This window comes from Citrus clementina, unplaced genomic scaffold, assembly GCF_000493195.1.
Source record: "Citrus clementina cultivar Clemenules unplaced genomic scaffold, Citrus_clementina_v1.0 scaffold_6, whole genome shotgun sequence".
Classification (NCBI taxonomy): Eukaryota; Viridiplantae; Streptophyta; class Magnoliopsida; order Sapindales; family Rutaceae; genus Citrus; species Citrus x clementina.
The window spans coordinates 13,031,912-13,049,585 of NW_006262139.1; the positions used below are offsets into that span (position 1 = coordinate 13,031,912).

Here is a 17,674-nt window from a genome sequence, read left to right on the forward strand (position 1 = left end):
GTGCTACTAGAAGTCTAAAATTTCACCTCTTAGGTCATTGGACGGATAATACTACACTATTCCTTCATAAATCATAATGAGGAGAATGAATCCAAGAAATTATAGACTAAAATTCTCAATAGACTGAAATAAAATGTGGAGTAAATCTCGGTTTTATTGGCGCTAATTTTTAAACCATACATGGTAAATGTAAATTTGTAATGAACTTAAAATACAGTCTAATTTTTTTCCTGAACAACTTTTTGCTGCTGAATAAACCATGCTAGGTCGTAAAATCGCCTATGATTATATCTTACTCATTGCCGTGTTTTCCTTTCATGATCAAATGAAAGGAGGATCCATCACCATCAGTGATTAATCCGACAAAGATTTTGCCGCATCAGAAAGCGGTGTACACGTGCTCCCGCTCCCACCTTATCATTCCCCAGAATCCCCCTCGCTTTTAAAGCACTCACGATCTACGAGCGCTCACGACCGTTAGGAATCCCGTCTCTGTCCGAGGTAGGCCCCACCTGACTCCCTTCTACCCAATCAATTCACGAAACGTATCACCTCGTTACAGCTGTGTCCATGAAACTTTCGTTTCACAGAATATACGGTGATTCTATTCCTAAACCTTTTTTATTCCTCTGTAGCGACAGTTCAAAACGTAACAATTTTCCCTTTTTATTCTTTATATATATTTTTTATAAATTATTATTATTTTTCACCGATTACCTTTAAAATGCAAAGGGAAAGAGAGCGGGAAGGGAACCAGCGTCAGTTCTCTTGCTTTCCTCTACTTAAGCGCCCGTAGAGGAACTTAACTTTAATATCTTCGCCATTACGCCTCTCTCTTTTCGAGATCGGTGCGTTTCTTTGTGGTCTTGAAGCTTCGTTCTCGTTAGGCCCTGTTTGGCTTTCAGTACTTGAACCGTTACGGGTACGTTTCCGAAATCGCTTTGTAACTCATAGATCGTCATTTCCTAGGTTTCTGGTGTTCCTGAGCCAATTTCCGTTTTTTTTTCTTCTGATTTTCTCTTTTGTTTTGTTTTTGGATCTGATTTTTATGTTGCTTACACACTGAAGCTCACGCGTGTTGGCTTCATGGCTTGTGCTTCTGTATTTTAATATGTGAATAATATTACTGTTAAATTGATCGATTTTTTATTCGTTTTTGGATTACTAAGAAATTATTTTTTCGGTGCGAGGAATATATGTATATATATATATATATATATATATTTTCTCTCTCTGTTTGTATCATATAGGATTTTTTTTGTGTATTTTTTTCACATTTAGTATAGATTAAGCTTAACTCCTTGGTAGATCTGAGGTTGCTCTGCTTGATTTCTGTTTGCCGTATAGAAAAGTAGAATTTGAAAACTGATTTTGATTTTTTTAATGATTTATTTCATAGAAATTATGTTATTTAATGGAAGCATTAGATAAGAAATAAATCAATCTTCGCTTGCGTTTGAATATTTAGCTGTGGTACGTTCATGTTTATTGCTAGACTCTGATTTTCAAGTTTGAATGGTGTTAAAAGTGTTGTTTGGTTAGCATTTAGGAAAGCACTTGTAATTATTTTACTTTTGAAGTAGGGAGGTACCAGGAAGAATTTAGCCAAACAATGTCCAAAAAGTTGCAGTGAGCTCATTTAGCTTTTGGTTTATGAGTTTTTGATTATATTTCCTGAGCTATTAGGTTCTTTCTGATGTAATTATGTATATACACATTAGATCTACCAACTACGACTTGTGAGATTGTAAATCCTAAATATGTTCCAGTTCTTTTGGCTGGCTTGGCATGGATCTTTTATAAATTCTATGGCTTGGAAGGAAAATAAAATTGTGAAACAACTATTGGAATATATGAGTTTGCTTTTAAATGATATCTCAGTTATACTGTTAAGTTCGTAGTCATTTAAGTTGGATTAATGAGCATTCAAATTTTAGTTTAGTACATAGTATTTGAGTATTTTTCACATACTTTTAGTTGTTGGAATATATTTAAGAGCATTGTATCTGATTAAATAGTTCCTAAAATAACTGCCAAGAGATTATCATTATTTCTTTTGGTTTCCAGAGCTAGTTGTACATTTGTTAACATTATGTTTGTTTAATGTTGCAGTTATGATGGCTCCACCAATTGAGACTTCAAGCAAAACTCCTGTCTCCCAACCTCCAGCACATCCTCCGCTTAACGAAAGGATACTTTCTTCAATGAGCAGGAGGTCTGTTGCTGCACATCCTTGGCATGATCTTGAGATTGGTATGTAATACTGTTGTAAGACTCAAGGTGTTAATATTTGGTTATTCATTTTAATTAATGGTGTCATAACTTTGTATATCATTCCTTTTGTCGTTCAAATACAGGACCTGGAGCTCCAAAGATTTTCAATTGCGTAAGGATACTGAACTTAAACTAAAATTTGGTCACTGTATTTATTCAACAGTTGTGCATACATATCTATATTTCTGCATGCAATGCTTCTGTTGCTGGTGATTATTTTTTAGGAAATCCAGCTGGGAATGCTGTTATTAGTGATCTCTTTGTATAATGTTCTATTTCAGGGGACCTATAGATTTTCAAGCTCTTATTATCATGATTTTTCACTCTTCTTTCCCTGTGTTCTTAGCAGGATATGCTTTCAATGCAACTTTTATTAAGGAAAAAGGAAAAAATTGTCTCTCTAATTTTCAAATCACCATTCATGCTTATTCTGTCTCACTCTCTTTCAAGAATATGGAGTTTGAGCAATTAACATGTTGAATTACCACCTTACATATACACTTTTTATGTTTATTAATAGTATTATCTTTAACAACTTTGCAATTGCCATTTATTAATTAAGGAAAGAAAGCAAGTGCGTTTGTTCAATTAATTTTGCAATTTCCATTTATTTAAGAAAAGAAAGCAAGCATGATTGTTTAGTTAACTGAATAGGGGCAATTTGACTGATTGTTTACGTATAAATTTGATACATTTGGAATTCTTGCTCATCTACTGTAGTGAAAGTTTGGGTAATGTATGCAGGTGATTGAAATTGGGAAAGGGAGCAAGGTGAAATATGAACTTGACAAAAAATCTGGACTGATCATGGTGATCTTATGTGCTAAGTCAATTTTAAATTTTCTCTATGCTTTCTAGAGATTTACAGCAGGTTGCTAAATGAGAGATAAATTTGCAGGTTGATCGTGTTCTTTACTCTTCAGTTGTGTACCCCCATAACTATGGTTTCATACCTCGTACTCTTTGCGAAGACAATGATCCCCTTGATGTCCTGATCATCATGCAGGTATGCTGTTTGATATCCGTTTCCTTTGAAATGTAGTGCTTTTGCATGTATTTTTGTTCACTATGCTGATTGTTCAAAAGCACTTTTCTTTTATTTTACACATTTGCCCAAGGCAGTTGAGATGAACTACTGTCCAAAATCTGAATGATTTATCTGCAGTAATTTCATTGGTCATTTTAGAGTGCATGCATGGTTATGCTTTGCCAGCCTTTGGTTTCAAAAATTTTGAGGCAACTAAACTTGTATAAAATTTTATAAGTTCACTCTATCTTAATTATTTTGATGACTTCATCAGGAGCCAGTTCTTCCAGGCTGCTTTCTTCGGGCTAAAGCCATTGGACTCATGCCTATGATTGATCAGGTATTTAAATCCCATGTGGACATAAGTTCTTCCCTGTGAATATAATGTGTGGAGAATAACGTAAATTTCTATAAATTTAGGGTGAGAAAGATGATAAGATCATTGCTGTCTGTGCTGATGATCCCGAGTACCGACACTACAATGACATTAAGGAGCTTCCACCACATCGTTTGGCTGAGATCCGCCGCTTCTTTGAAGACTGTATCCTTTCTACAATTTATAATGGAAGCATATGTTTTATTTGTGAATTGCCCTTTCTTTCCTTGATGCAAGTGGAACTCTAGAACTCTAGTCTTCTTTCCTTAATAAATTATTTAGACAAGAAAAATGAGAACAAGGAAGTTGCTGTAAATGACTTTCTGCCAGCCTCTGATGCCTATAATTCAGTCCAGCAGTCTATGTAAGAGATATTCCTCTCTGACACTAACTTGTAGACATAAGAGATACGTGCTCATACACACAAGAAGATGCTTATCAATATGCATTACATTATACTTGTGCTAGTTTTCTTTATCAAATTTGTCACATATTTTGTACTGATCTGTTTTCTTCTGATATGATCCAAGAGTCGAATATAAACGTCTGGTCACCCGACTCTAAATCGGTGGATGTGCATTACATTGTTTACTAATCCTTTGGAAGAGGCCAGCATGCATGCATTGCGCGTCCCTATAATTTCAAGGATTTTATAAAATGATCATCTCTGAGGGTTCATTGACCTATTTTTTTCTCCAGTTTTTCTTTAATCCTTCGTACTTGTGTGCATATTAGCCTCTTTTCATTATATCAGCCTCTTTGCATGTATAGATGATTGTGATTGTGGTTTTAAGCTAATAATATGCTTCTTTTACTTTGAAGGAACCTCTATGCTGACTATATTGTGGAGAGCTTGAGGCGGTAGTCGTTTGATCACCTGAGTGATAGATTCGGTCGTGTGATGTTTCATACAGATATGGTGTTGTTACATATACAAGTCCTTTTATCATTACAAGAAACTCTATTTCTCCTTGCATGCACGCACAATGTTTCTTCAAATGCGTGCCTATATAGTGCATTTTCTTGGTTAATTGACTACTACTGCTACGCCCGTGAAACTGGATGATGGTATATGATGGCGATAATTTTGAACAAGTCTCACCTGTAATGTTTCTCTCTTTTATTATATGCTGAGAGATACATTTTGCATTTTTTTGTTTGTCTATTGGCTTGGATGCTGAGACTGAGCTCGGTTTTTTCACACAGCGCCCAGCAAATATGAATATACAATGTGGAGACAGTGGTCAACTTGAGATTTTATTTTTTTACGTGACAATAAGAATGAAAACTGGCTACGTCTTTTGGCTTCTAGGTGCACCTTTTATCGGAATGTCTAGCTGCAATTGAATGAACTAGTCAATAGATTTTAGACACTTTTCGAGGCAAGTGTTAGAGATGTGAACGTTTCGTTGGCTATTGCTTGATAAAAATTGTCGACAGCGTAGGCCAAACATCTCTTTTTTAGGAGATTCTGTTTGGTATAATTTTTAAAGTAGAATTTATTTAAGTAGAGTTTTTATTTAAAAAAAATTAATTATTTGGTTGTCAAAAAATTTTTTTATTAAAATTTATGAAATTATTTTAATAAACAAGTTTTTTAAAATTATGTTATGAAAACAATAAAATAAAATAGTCAAATAAGTTAAGGATATTTTAAATATTTTAATATTAAAAAAAATTTTAATTTCTATTTTCAAAAACTTAAAATTTGAATTTTTAATAGTACAAACAAAGTAACTTATTTAAACTTTAAAAATTCTATTAGAAAAATAATTAAACAATAATAAAAATTATAATAAGAGCTTATGAGATTAAATAAACACTTATAATCATTAAATAAGTTATACCAAACATGCACTTAGTCCATTAAAGTGTTGCGCAAGTAAATTTCAAATAGGAGATTCTTATTATTATTATCTTCTCACTTAAAATGAAACTTGCATTTACTTCAATGTCCGGTGACAAGTCAGCTTAAACAAAAGCAATATCGCATGCTCGCAATGCATCCCGTAACCAGAAACAGTAACAAAATAAATTTAACCAAAATAGTAAAAGTGAAAAAAAAAATGAAAACGCAAACTTTCCTTTTTTTCAATTATAGTTGAAATACAACAATTATTTATATCAAGACTTGAAATACAGCAATTATTTATATCAAGACATGACTTGTATATTTTAAGGAACTTTAATGATGTTGCTGGTGATTTATAACTAAGTAGCACGCCATTCTAGTAGTTCCTTTGTATTGATTGAAGAATTTTTGTTGGAAGTAACTCGTTACTTTGAGGTTTTATATATATTATTCTGATAAGAATTTCACCACTAAAAAGAAAAACATATCATTTATGTTACAAACACCGCTTTTCAAATGATCTCACTTATTTCTTAATTTATCTTTTTTTTTTTTTAACTCCCATATGCTCTCTCTTTCTCCCTCATATCTTCCCGACCATCAAGTTCATCGTCACTTTCACTATCACCAACAATTAGAATTGCAAAACTCAATATTTTTGACGAAGTTATCCACTTACACATTGTTTTCTTTTTTAAAAAAAAAAATTCAGTTGTTCCTATGAATATTTTACTTTGAATTTAGAGTACTTAAATTCAATGATTATAGTCATTTTGATTGTCCGAACACAAGAGCAAAAGAGAACTTCAACTTAGCACAACCTAAATGCAAGGCAAGTTAGAAAGTAGAACAATAGCGATGGGCACCAGATTTTCTATTTCGGATTTTAACTTCTTGTCTTTGGATTGTGGACTATGGCTTTTGACCATCTGGGTTTTAGTTTCATTTTAGATATCAAATCTGATTTTTTTGGATTTAAATATTTTGAAGTCTTAATTTGATTATTCGATTTTTATTGTAATTAAAAAACATTGCGTTTTGTAAATTATATTTCTCGGTGGCGAAGGTGAGAATTGGTGATAAAAGATTGGTGGAAGGGATAATAATGGTGGTGTTTGACGATATGAGAATATAAATGTGGTAAATAAGGTTAATTTGAAAAGTATGGATCACTGCTCTTTCTTTCGCGGGCTTGTTGACTTGGGCCTGTTGATCGTTTAAGCCATTTGTTACGATTTCTTCCCGCTCCAGCAAAATTTCCTTTCCCGCCCGATGCTGTGTCTTCTGACGAACCATCTCGATAACAACGCCACCCCCTTTCTTTCAAGAATGCTGCTATTTATCTTGAATTTGCGTCTCGAAAAACAAAACGCACCGTTTGGTTTTCCCTCTCTACACGTGTTGCTTCATTTGCTTTCCATTTATCTTTCACTTTTATTTTCACTTTCCACTTCCTTCATTTACTTTCACTTTTCCTTTTCCACTTAGCCCCGAAAAGGTAAATATGAACGGGACCACAACTCTGATTTTCTTCAGACCTTCCCTTATCCACTTAGCCTCGAAAAGGTAAACACGAACGGGACCACGACTCCGATTTTCTTCAGACCACGGCTCCGATTAATGTAGGAACAATAAATGCTTACGAGTTTTGTAATGTAGAGATTCATGACTTTCACAAATCAGTTTTGATTTTTCAGTTTCCAAACCAAATCGTAAACTTAGGGTTTTTCACTAGCGCTGCAATAAACTCCACTTAAATTTTCAGACCTTCCCGAAAAAGCAAAGCAAAGGAAATAAGTGCTACACTGCTGGAACGCAACAAATGAAATAAGTGCTGCACGTTGACTGTCCTTCTCTTTTACATAACGCAACTGAAGAAACACGTGCTTCAAAAGCAAATGGCAATCAAATTACCAAATGGTGCGTTTTGTCTTTCCGGTAGTAAATTCGGGGTGCAAATTCGGGGTAAATTGTTTTTTCCTTCTTTCAATGAATGTAAAAAGAGTGCTACTATTTACCCCGAATTTGCGCCCCGAAAAACAAAACGCACCATTTGATTTTCCCTCTCCACACGTGTTGCTTAATTTGCTTTCCACTTAGCTTTCACTTTTGTTTTCACTTTCTACTTCCTTCATTTGCTTTCACTTTCCCTTTTCCACTTAGCCCTAAAAAGGTAAACACGAATGGGACCACGGCTCCGATTTTCTTCAGACCTTCCCTTTTCCACTTAGCCCCGAAAAGGTAAACACGAACGGGACCACGGCTCCGATTTTCTTCATACCACGGCTCCGATTAATGTAGGAACAATAAATGCTTACGAGTTTTGTAATGTAAAGATTCAGTATTTTCACAAATCAGTTCCGATTTTTCAGTTTACAAACCAAATCGTAAACTTAGGGTTTTTCACTAGCGCTGCAATGAACTCCGCTTAAATCTTCAAACCTTCCTGAAAAAGCAAAGGAAATAAGTGTTGCACAGCTGGAACGCAACAAATGAAATAAGTGCTGCACGTTGACTGTCCTTCCCTTTTACATAAAGCAACTGAAGAAACACGTGCTTCAAAAGCAAATGACAACCAAATTACCAAAAGGTGCATTTTGTCTTTCGGGGAGCAAATTCGGGGTGCAAATTGGGGGTAAATAGCTTTTTCCTTCTTTCAATGAATGTAAAAAGAGTGCTACTATTTACCCCAAATTTGCGCCCCGAAAAACAAAACACACCGTTTGGTTTTCTCTCTCCACACGTGTTGCTTCATTTGCTTTCCACTTAGCTTTCACTTTTGGTTTCACTTTCCACTTCCTTCATTTGCTTAAAAAAAACTGTAATGAAAATTTTTTATTATACAAGTAAAAAATCATACTAACATAATTTTTAAATTGCAGCATTTAGTGTTTTCCAAACACTTTAGTTTTGTAGTTTTTAAGTTACAACTGTCCAATCTCAATATCAAACGAACCTTATATGATACAAAATTTTATGTGTATACTACGTTACATCATTCATTGGTGCTTGGAAATCATCGGAATGATGTATAATTTACAATGAAAACTTTGAAATTTGAGAGCATTTTTACTCCCATATTATTAAATCAATATGTAATGCCGAAATTTGGGTAAATTGAATTCAAGTTTAAGAAATAAGAAAACTGAGGCATCACGCTGTAGGTTTTAATTTAGGTTAAAATAGGAACATCAAATTTAATAAAAAAGAAGCTCTTATCAATTTTTCTTAATAAATTATTCGCTACGAAATAGTTTTTTTTTTTTTTTTTACCAATGAAGATGTAGTTTATTAACTCCTATTCTTTCTTTACAAATTATAAAAAGCTAATTTGATTTCTCATTTTTTTTAAATCATAAAAACTAAATTTGTTTTTCTCTCTTATTTAGACAACGCTAAAAAATCAAAGGAAAAAAATCATTATCATTTCTAGGGTTGTATGTAATAGTCCATTTCATCCTTACTTTTAAAGAATAGTTTAAAATATCATTCCGTTAACTCAACGTTAAGCCTAATATATCAATTCGTTAACTCAACGTTAAGCCTAAAATATCAATTCGTTAACTCAACGTTAATTAAATACCATTTGTTAGTAATTCATTCAGGGTAAAAAAAAAATTTCCATGAAAGAGAATTAGAACAAATAAATAAAAGTTGACATAACTAAAAATAATTTTTATCTAATCACACTAAATAGAAAATACTGAAAAAGATGAAAATTTCTATTTCAAGCAATTGTTTTACAACTTGAATTTGAATGTCTTCGGAGTTTTATAAACGTTATGTTGGACTTTGAACATCATATGATATCCTAATGAGTAATGAAAGTTGAAAATTTTGTCAACTAATGGTAAGATGGAGTGGATTATATGATACAAAATTTTCAGTGTGTATACTACGTGATATCATTCATTGGTGCTTGGGAATCATCCCAATGATGTATAAATTACAATGAAAACTTTTGAAATTTGGGAGCATTACTCCTATATTATTAAATCAATATGTAATGCCGAATTTTGGGTAAATTGAATTCAAGTTTTAAGAAATAAGAAAACAGAGGCATCACGCTGTACGTTTTTATTTAGGTTAAAATAGAAACATCAAATTTAATAAAAAATAAGTTCTTATCAAAATTTCTTAAAAAATGATTGGCTACAAAATAATTTTTTTTTTTTATCAATGAACATGTCCTAGTTTATTAATTCCTATTCTTTCTTTGCAAATTATAAAAAGCAAATTTGATTTCTCATTCTTTTTTTTTTAATCATAAAAACTAAATTTGTTTTTCCCCCTTATTTAGACAACTGCAAAAAATCAAATCATAACTATATTTATTCCTTTTTTTTTTAAACTTTATCTTCCAACTGCACACAACTCTAAAGGGATTGTGTTTTTTTTTTAATCAATCGGAACCCTTCCTTCACCACCCCCATGGAGGTGGTCTACAATGTTCATAATAATTTCCTATTTATCTAATTGTTGCTAAGCAGTTTTTGGATGTTAAATGAATCTCTGTAAGGTAATCTTAATGTCGTCGATTTCTCGAATTCAAGTGAACCTCCATAAGAGTATCAATCACTTTCTAGCCTTTAGATTACATTATTGTTCAATACCTAGCCAAATAATCCAACACTAATACCCAATGTTCTTTTAAAATGAAAATAACAATAATATTTAGGGATGATAGAAATCCCTATGGGGACGAGGTCCTTGGGAATTTTCCCCATTTGAAGAGGGTACGATGACGATTTTATATCTAATTACTTATTTAGGGAAGGGACGGGGATGAGGTGAAATCCTCATTCCTTCCCCATTTTCCTAATTTAATTTTTAATTTAATTTTTATTTTTCTAGAATTATTAGTCAATAAATAATAAATTTTAAATTATAAAATATTAAATAGTGGTGTAAATAACAAATATTAAAATATTTATACAAATAATATAAAATGTTTAATATAATTTAGACTTAATTACAACCAAAAGCACACAATCCCACAAGCTCATAACTCACAAATCAAACTCTAAATTACTTTCTCACAGTCTTGTTCATCCTTTCCAAATTATTCGTGCAGTAATAAGCACCCAACTCGTCTTCATCTCATCATAGCCTAGTAGCATGTTGCGTTGTTAGTGGCCAATTAACCTAACTCATCGCAACGTCAACTAGCAGCCACACATGCGGCTTTGTTGCGCCAAAGTCGGTGATCAACATGTATCACTAGTCATAGACAACAATCACGTCAATATTGTATAAAAATCACATTATTTGAATTTTGTTTTGAAAATCATTATTTGAATATTATATATACCAAAAGTTTGAAGGAGTATAATGAAATATAAGGCCCATTCATGATCATTTTCATTTTATGTTATATATTTTTAGGTTAATATTAAATTAAGTTTGAAAACTAAAAAAAGATATCAGTTATTCGAAGATCGGAGACTACTCGGGATCCCCTGTTATTATTCGGAGAGAGAATAAGGATCCCCTCAAGCAATTCTGATGGAGACAGAAAGAAAATAATAATATATACAGAACATTAGAGATGGGTACGAGGATATTGATCTCCTCCCCACCCCAGCCCAATGTCATCCCTAATAATATTATAAACCTGACGGTTTTGAAGATTTCTCAAACTTTTCGGCACTTTAAAATTCTAAAATCGGGACTACCTTGTGCTAAAATGAAAAATGAAAAGATTATATTTTAAAATGAATATGAAATTTCATAAGCTAAAAATACACCTAATAAGAGGAACATTAGGAATGCGTATACTAAACAAAAAGAAAATGAATAGAAATAAAAATTGAATTCACTACAATAGAATAGGCTTTTCATGGCATGGGAAATATGCTGTCAATGGGATATGACGGCAAAAACATGCATGCCGTTGATCCATGAGCCGTGGAAAGCTATGGGTTTTAACAGCCAACATTCAACGCTATTAACTATGCTATAGAAGGTATTACACGGTGAAGGGTATCCACCGTTGATAATTTCATCAATAGCCATCATTACTCCCCGTTATATCTTTGGCGCCAATCTTGTTTTAACCATCCACAGCAATAATAACCAGCCGTGGATTGTTTCATCAACGGCCAATACTACTTCCCGTCTTTTTTTTTGGCGCTAAACATAGTTCAACATTTAACGAGAAAAAGAAACTGCTGTGATAAAATGTGATAGCATGGTTAGTACATGTCGTTGTAACAAGTTTTAACAGTGATAATAAAATTTTGCTTTGGAATATTTATATAACAGTCATTACTATTGAAAAAATCAATTTTACCATATAATTAACCTGTTGCAATTTAAATTAACTTACTATTTAATTCCTCGATAGATTCCTAATTTCATTTATATAAATAATACATTCGAATTTTCTAAATAAATAAAGTAAACATACACACGATTGTCCAAACAAAATTGTATTCAAATTTGTGTACACATGGTGTCCAAACAAAATTGTATTAAAAAAAGAAAAAAAATCTGTAATGAACAATCTGATATAAAGAACTCATTGTCAAGAAAAGATGGAAAATATAGCCATTGTTTGAAAAGAAACTACTGAGTACCAAAAATAGTATCCTTAACATGAACTTAAATTAAGCAACTTGATCAAGTCCTCTATGATGACAACATTCATTATTGCAAAATAATCCTTACCTAAGAACTTCAAATTCCTGCAACAATGAGAATTAAAATATTATGTTCTAGTTTATAAACTCCCAACTTTTATTTTTTACGTATATATACATATGACATTCTATAGGTAAAATATAATTTAAATTATAGCATTACCTTTATTTGAGTTAATCCAAGGTGATGTACTTTATAGGCCATGCAATTGTGCTCCCTTTTGCATCACCTAAGTTAAAGAACTCTTGAGTTGGTCGAACCAGAGATAATGATGGCTTATTCACTTCATCAACCCATACTTTGTAGTAATTTGGTCCAAGTTGAACATGGTGGACCAATGCCTCAGGATTTGTTGCAGCTATCATTCCTTTTGCAACCACTTCCCCAGTACCTAACCAATTTAAGAGTTTACAAATATCACCATTAGTTGGAGTATTTGGAATAGCTGTGCTATCTTCAAAGGACTGTCAGAAAACAAAAAATTATATATCAAAACAAAGTAAAAATTTGTTTTTGGAAAATCATAAATTTATATATAAAATATAAGAAACCAATAAAACCTGGGGAGTTGGTGCAAGATTATTGTCCAAGTTGTCATCAATGTTAACATGGTCCTGTTAAAATATAAAAATCAAAATAATATTATATGAAAAAAGTAAATATGATGGTACAATTAATTATTAATTTAAATAACTTACCTTACTAAATCTTCTCCTAGACATGAAAAAATTTTGAAATTCAGTAAATCGATCATTTAGTTCTTTCAAATTATTCTCAAGCTTCTTTACTTTGTGGTTGCCTTGGACCTGTGCAGCTACTTTTGAAGGTGTTACACCAAATCCCATACCTTTGACACAGCCAGGACGCTTATCACCTTTTAGTTTTGCAATTCCATCATTCTTTAAGGAGGTTTGATCCTCTTCAGTTGACATTGCATAAATTTCTTCAAGCTTTTTCTAAATGAACATATATTACAAGATACTAAGACTATATTAATGGAATTTCATATCATATTATTGTTATATAAACCAAGCAATTGTATTTATTAGTACCATTGATTCAGCAGCAGCCGCATTAATTGGTTGTCCATTTTTTCGTGTACGTGATTTAAGCCAAACGTTTACTCTAGTACCTGAAGATGGATCCTTTTTTATCTACCAATAAAACAGAAGATAATAAGAAAAAAAAACCTCATCTAAAAAGATAGCACATATTCCACAATCAAGTTTGAAGTAGATAAAACCATTTCATCCCGTGTCCGTGCCATGCCTTTTCGACTCGTTGTGTGAGGCTCTGTTTGTGTTGCTCTTAATTGTTGGAATTTTTCACTTCTCTCCTATAAGACATAGGATATATTGAATGTAGTAACATGAAATATAAATAATATATTGACATACATACTTTCCAATCTTTGCTTAATCGGTGGGCAACAAATTTCTTCCATTCTTCACCAGTCACATCTTCAGGTTTTAGCAACTTCAGTTTCCTAGTTGCATCAGGCATTTGAAATGCTTCCCTTATACTAATTGACAATCTGGATTTGTAATCTGTCCATAACTTTCTCATTCGAGCAAGTATGTTTTCTTTTTTTATGATCATCAATGATAAACTTTTGCTGCAATGATATTAAAATAAACAACATTGCTAGTTGCTTTAAATTATTATTATTTATAAATGAAATTAATAAAAAGGCTATCATACCTTAACAGCCGTCCAAAGCACTTATTATCCTTTAGGAAGTTGGAAACATTTATAAGTTCAACAAAAAGTATTTCTTAATGTTCTAATCAATGAATTATATCAAAACACTTCTAAAACTTACCTTTCCACCGTTGCCCATAGTCATTTTCTCTAATTAAGTGTTCACGATAAAAATGAATCTTTATGCTAGCTACAACATGTTAAGAGTAAGTGAACATGATATATCATTAGGAAAAGAAAAAGATAAAATACAGCTGTTACTACAAATATAACAACATTATTAGCATATGTTCATTGTTCATACTACAGTAAATCAAATATGCATTCACACTATAAAAAATAATAAATAGTGAATTCCAAATTCAAAATGAATAATAATAGTTTAAATTTCAATTTCAATTTCCTCAGAATCCTTCCTTACATGAGGATCATTACCATCCACATCATTAGGCTCCAGCCTAGAAGCATCGATAGGCATATTAGTTGAATTTACATTCTCATCATACATATTAAGGTCGTGATAGCCCCTTGGTGTTGCTTTAAGTACAACATACCAATTCGATGTATCACTTTCTCGAGAGTAAAAAACTTGTTTTGCTTGCGACGCCAATATGAAAGGATCTATTTGCCATTGATTTTGTCCTTGATGGAGATTCACCAATGTGAAACCATCATCTTGCTGGACTCCATTTATAGTGTTAGCCCAATCACAATGAAATATGGGCATTTGAAATGTACGATAGTCAAGCAAAATGATATCTTTTATAACCCCATAGTAGGATACATTTCCAACAACTGCAGCATTATCCTTTGCACTAGATCTACATACAGTTTCCGCTTCAATAAAGACACCACTATCTTGAGTTGACCTTTCTACTTCCCTTGTATGAAATCTTTGACCATTAACAATGAAACCAACAAAAGACATTGCATGCATCCTAGGCCCTTTTGCTAGTGACTTTAATGTGTCAGATACATTAGCCATACTTTCTTGGATCTTTATCTATTCACCAATAAACCAAACAATAGGTCAGCATATACATTGAAAAGTTTATTTCATTTGATTTTTTTTAATGTTAACTTAGATGGACTAAATGATTAGCTTACATTTTCTGTTAACCATTGGGAAAAAGTTTCAGTGTGCATTTTGTGTAGCTCTTGAATATCACACCTACGTCTCCTAAATGATCTCTGCAATTCCTCCATATGCATTCTAAGATCAAACTAAGTTAATTACAAGACTAAATACATAAATTAAATAATATACATGATCGATAAATACTCACTCTCGAAATGGCTTCGCTTCTATTGTATTTAATAATACATAACGATGTGCGATTTTTAACATAGCTTCAGACATTTTCAATGGTCGACCTTTTAAGATTGGCCGCCCTCCTATTAATGGCTCATAAACTTGAACACCATTGTTCCACAATTCAATCAAATCATCTATTAATGGCTCCAAGAATACATCAATGTCATTCCCTGGTTGTTTTGGCCCTGGTATTAACAATGTCAACATTATGTTCTCCTCAGACATACATACCCATGGAGGAAGGTTATATGTTACTAGGAAAATAGGCCAACAACTGCATACAGAGCTAAAATTACTAAAAGGGTTAAACCCATCAGCAGCAAGCCCAAACCTGATATTTCTTGGATCAGATGCAAAATTAGACCATTTCTTATTGATGTTATCCCATGCCACTGAATCAACTGGGTGTCTCATTTTTCCATCTGAACTTTTGTTAATTGAGTGCCATTTCAATTGTTCTACTTTTTCACATGACATAAACATCTTTATAAGTCTAGGTATTATAGGGAAATAACGCAGCACTTTTGCTGGTACTCCTGTCCTAATCTTCTTAGTTCGAGAATTTACTTGCCATCTAGAGGTGTTACACTTAGGACATGTATCTATATTTTCTTTCTCCTTGGTGAAGAGACAACAATCATTAACACAAGCATGGATTTTTTTGTAACCGCTATCAAAATCCTTAAGCAGTTTCTTCACTAAGTGTAGAGAACCAGGTAAAACATTATCTTCAGGTAACATATCGCAAATAATCTGAAGAAGTTCATTAAAACCATTATCAGATAATCCATGTGCAATCTTGTGTTTATATAAGGCAACAGTTGCTGACATTTTTGTATATTTTGAACATCCTAGGTATAAAGAAGTCTCAGCAGCTTTCACCTTTTCAGTAAACTCATTTTCTTCTAACCTAGGTGTGGTATCATCAATGTAGTCATTTGGGTTATCTATGACACTATAGTTTTGAAGATAAGCATCATTATACATTTCATAAGCGTCTGTCATCTTCACATCTTTATCTTGCCTAGAAGTATTTGGAGCTTCTCCATGAAAAACCCAATTATCATGAGTGGGATCCATCCCACTTATCACTAAATGTTCATATACCGTGTCTACATGTTGACGACAATAACAGGCACCTTTTATGCATGGACATATAATCCTATCAGAATTTCCAGCATTTTTTCTAGCCAAGTTAACAAATTTTTGGGCTCCATCTTGAAATTCTTTAGTATATCTACATATAAAAAAAGTTAAAAAAAATAAAACTTTAAATCTATTAGCATAAAATATTTAAATACTGCAGTTATTCAAATACTAACCGATTAAGCTTCACCTATTTTTTATCCATCAACATGACATCAAGTGCTTGCTTGTAACCTCTTTGATCTGTTGTTTAAATATAAAACATATTTTTTTTAATTATTTGTCTAGCAAAGAATCAGATTGCTCAATCTGCTATACATAACCAATTCTTTTTCTTACTCTTTTTTTTTAACAAACAGTTACGAATAAAAATAATCAAAATTCTTTTTCAACCCAAACTTGCAAATAAGACATCACGACTAGATGACATTATTTGGCAAAAGTACTAGCTCATAAACAAGCATATATACATATATTATACAACTAAGGTTTTTAAAAGATAAAGATAATCAAACAAGTTATTTGCATGCTAAAAAATAAAATCATTTAGTATTAAGCATAAAAGAACAAATGAAAAAAAAAACCAAAATTTTAATGCCAAACATATTCACAATATGCTATGTGGGAAAAAGATCAAGTATAGGGCATACCTGAAATAATTCTCACCACGAAATCTGAAAACTGAAGCTGAAAGCTCAGACCAGCATCCTGGATTTGATTTCTCTCCTGTTGCACGTGGAACCAGAAATTTTGAAACAAAAATTTTACTTTTTTTTCAAATCTTTTAATAAAATTATAATTTAATTAATTGAAAGATAAATTAGATTAACTAGATAACACAATAACAGTAACACAACCATTCAAACTTATGTCTCAACATAATGATTTCCAAATCAAATGAAAAGAAAATTACATATTAAATAAAAGTTCTTACCTTTCCTTGTCGCTGATGGTACAAACGGCGATAATAGGAATTAAAAAGAAGATTGAGGCCAAACCTTTGTGAAATTGCAAAGAGGATGAAATAAAATTGCAAAGAGGATGAAATACTAAGGTTAAAAGGGTATACGATTCCAAATAAGAGAGGGAAAATCTGAAAAACTAGGGCATTTAGAAGTATGGGTATTCTAAAAATATGAGATAAAATTGGAAAAAATCGAAAATTTTTGGAAGAATTTGATAACAGCCGAATCTCCATAGAGAATTAACGCGGGAGTGTTTTAGAAGAGGTGAGAAATTTGCAAACTAGAGAGAAATTAGTAAAGTGTTCCTATTTTGTTTGTAGTAAGATTCTAATTTAACAGGATAAGTCAAATGCCATCTTTTATTATTAATTAACAG

The 17,674-nt window shown here is 32.2% G+C and overlaps 1 protein-coding gene across 1 annotated transcript; it reads left to right on the plus strand.

Annotated features, from left to right (window-relative positions):
- The first annotated feature begins 716 nt into the window (after positions 1-716).
- On the plus strand, positions 717-4,988 carry LOC18039850 (soluble inorganic pyrophosphatase 4). The gene is made up of 9 exons (XM_006428956.2): positions 717-922; positions 2,113-2,253; positions 2,358-2,386; positions 3,019-3,084; positions 3,173-3,280; positions 3,576-3,641; positions 3,722-3,842; positions 3,960-4,041; positions 4,500-4,988. The coding sequence occupies exons 2-9, from the start codon at positions 2,115-2,117 to the stop codon at positions 4,540-4,542; spliced, it is 654 nt and encodes a 217-aa protein (XP_006429019.1). The 5' UTR covers positions 717-922; positions 2,113-2,114; the 3' UTR covers positions 4,543-4,988.
- Positions 4,989-17,674: the final 12,686 nt, after the last annotated feature.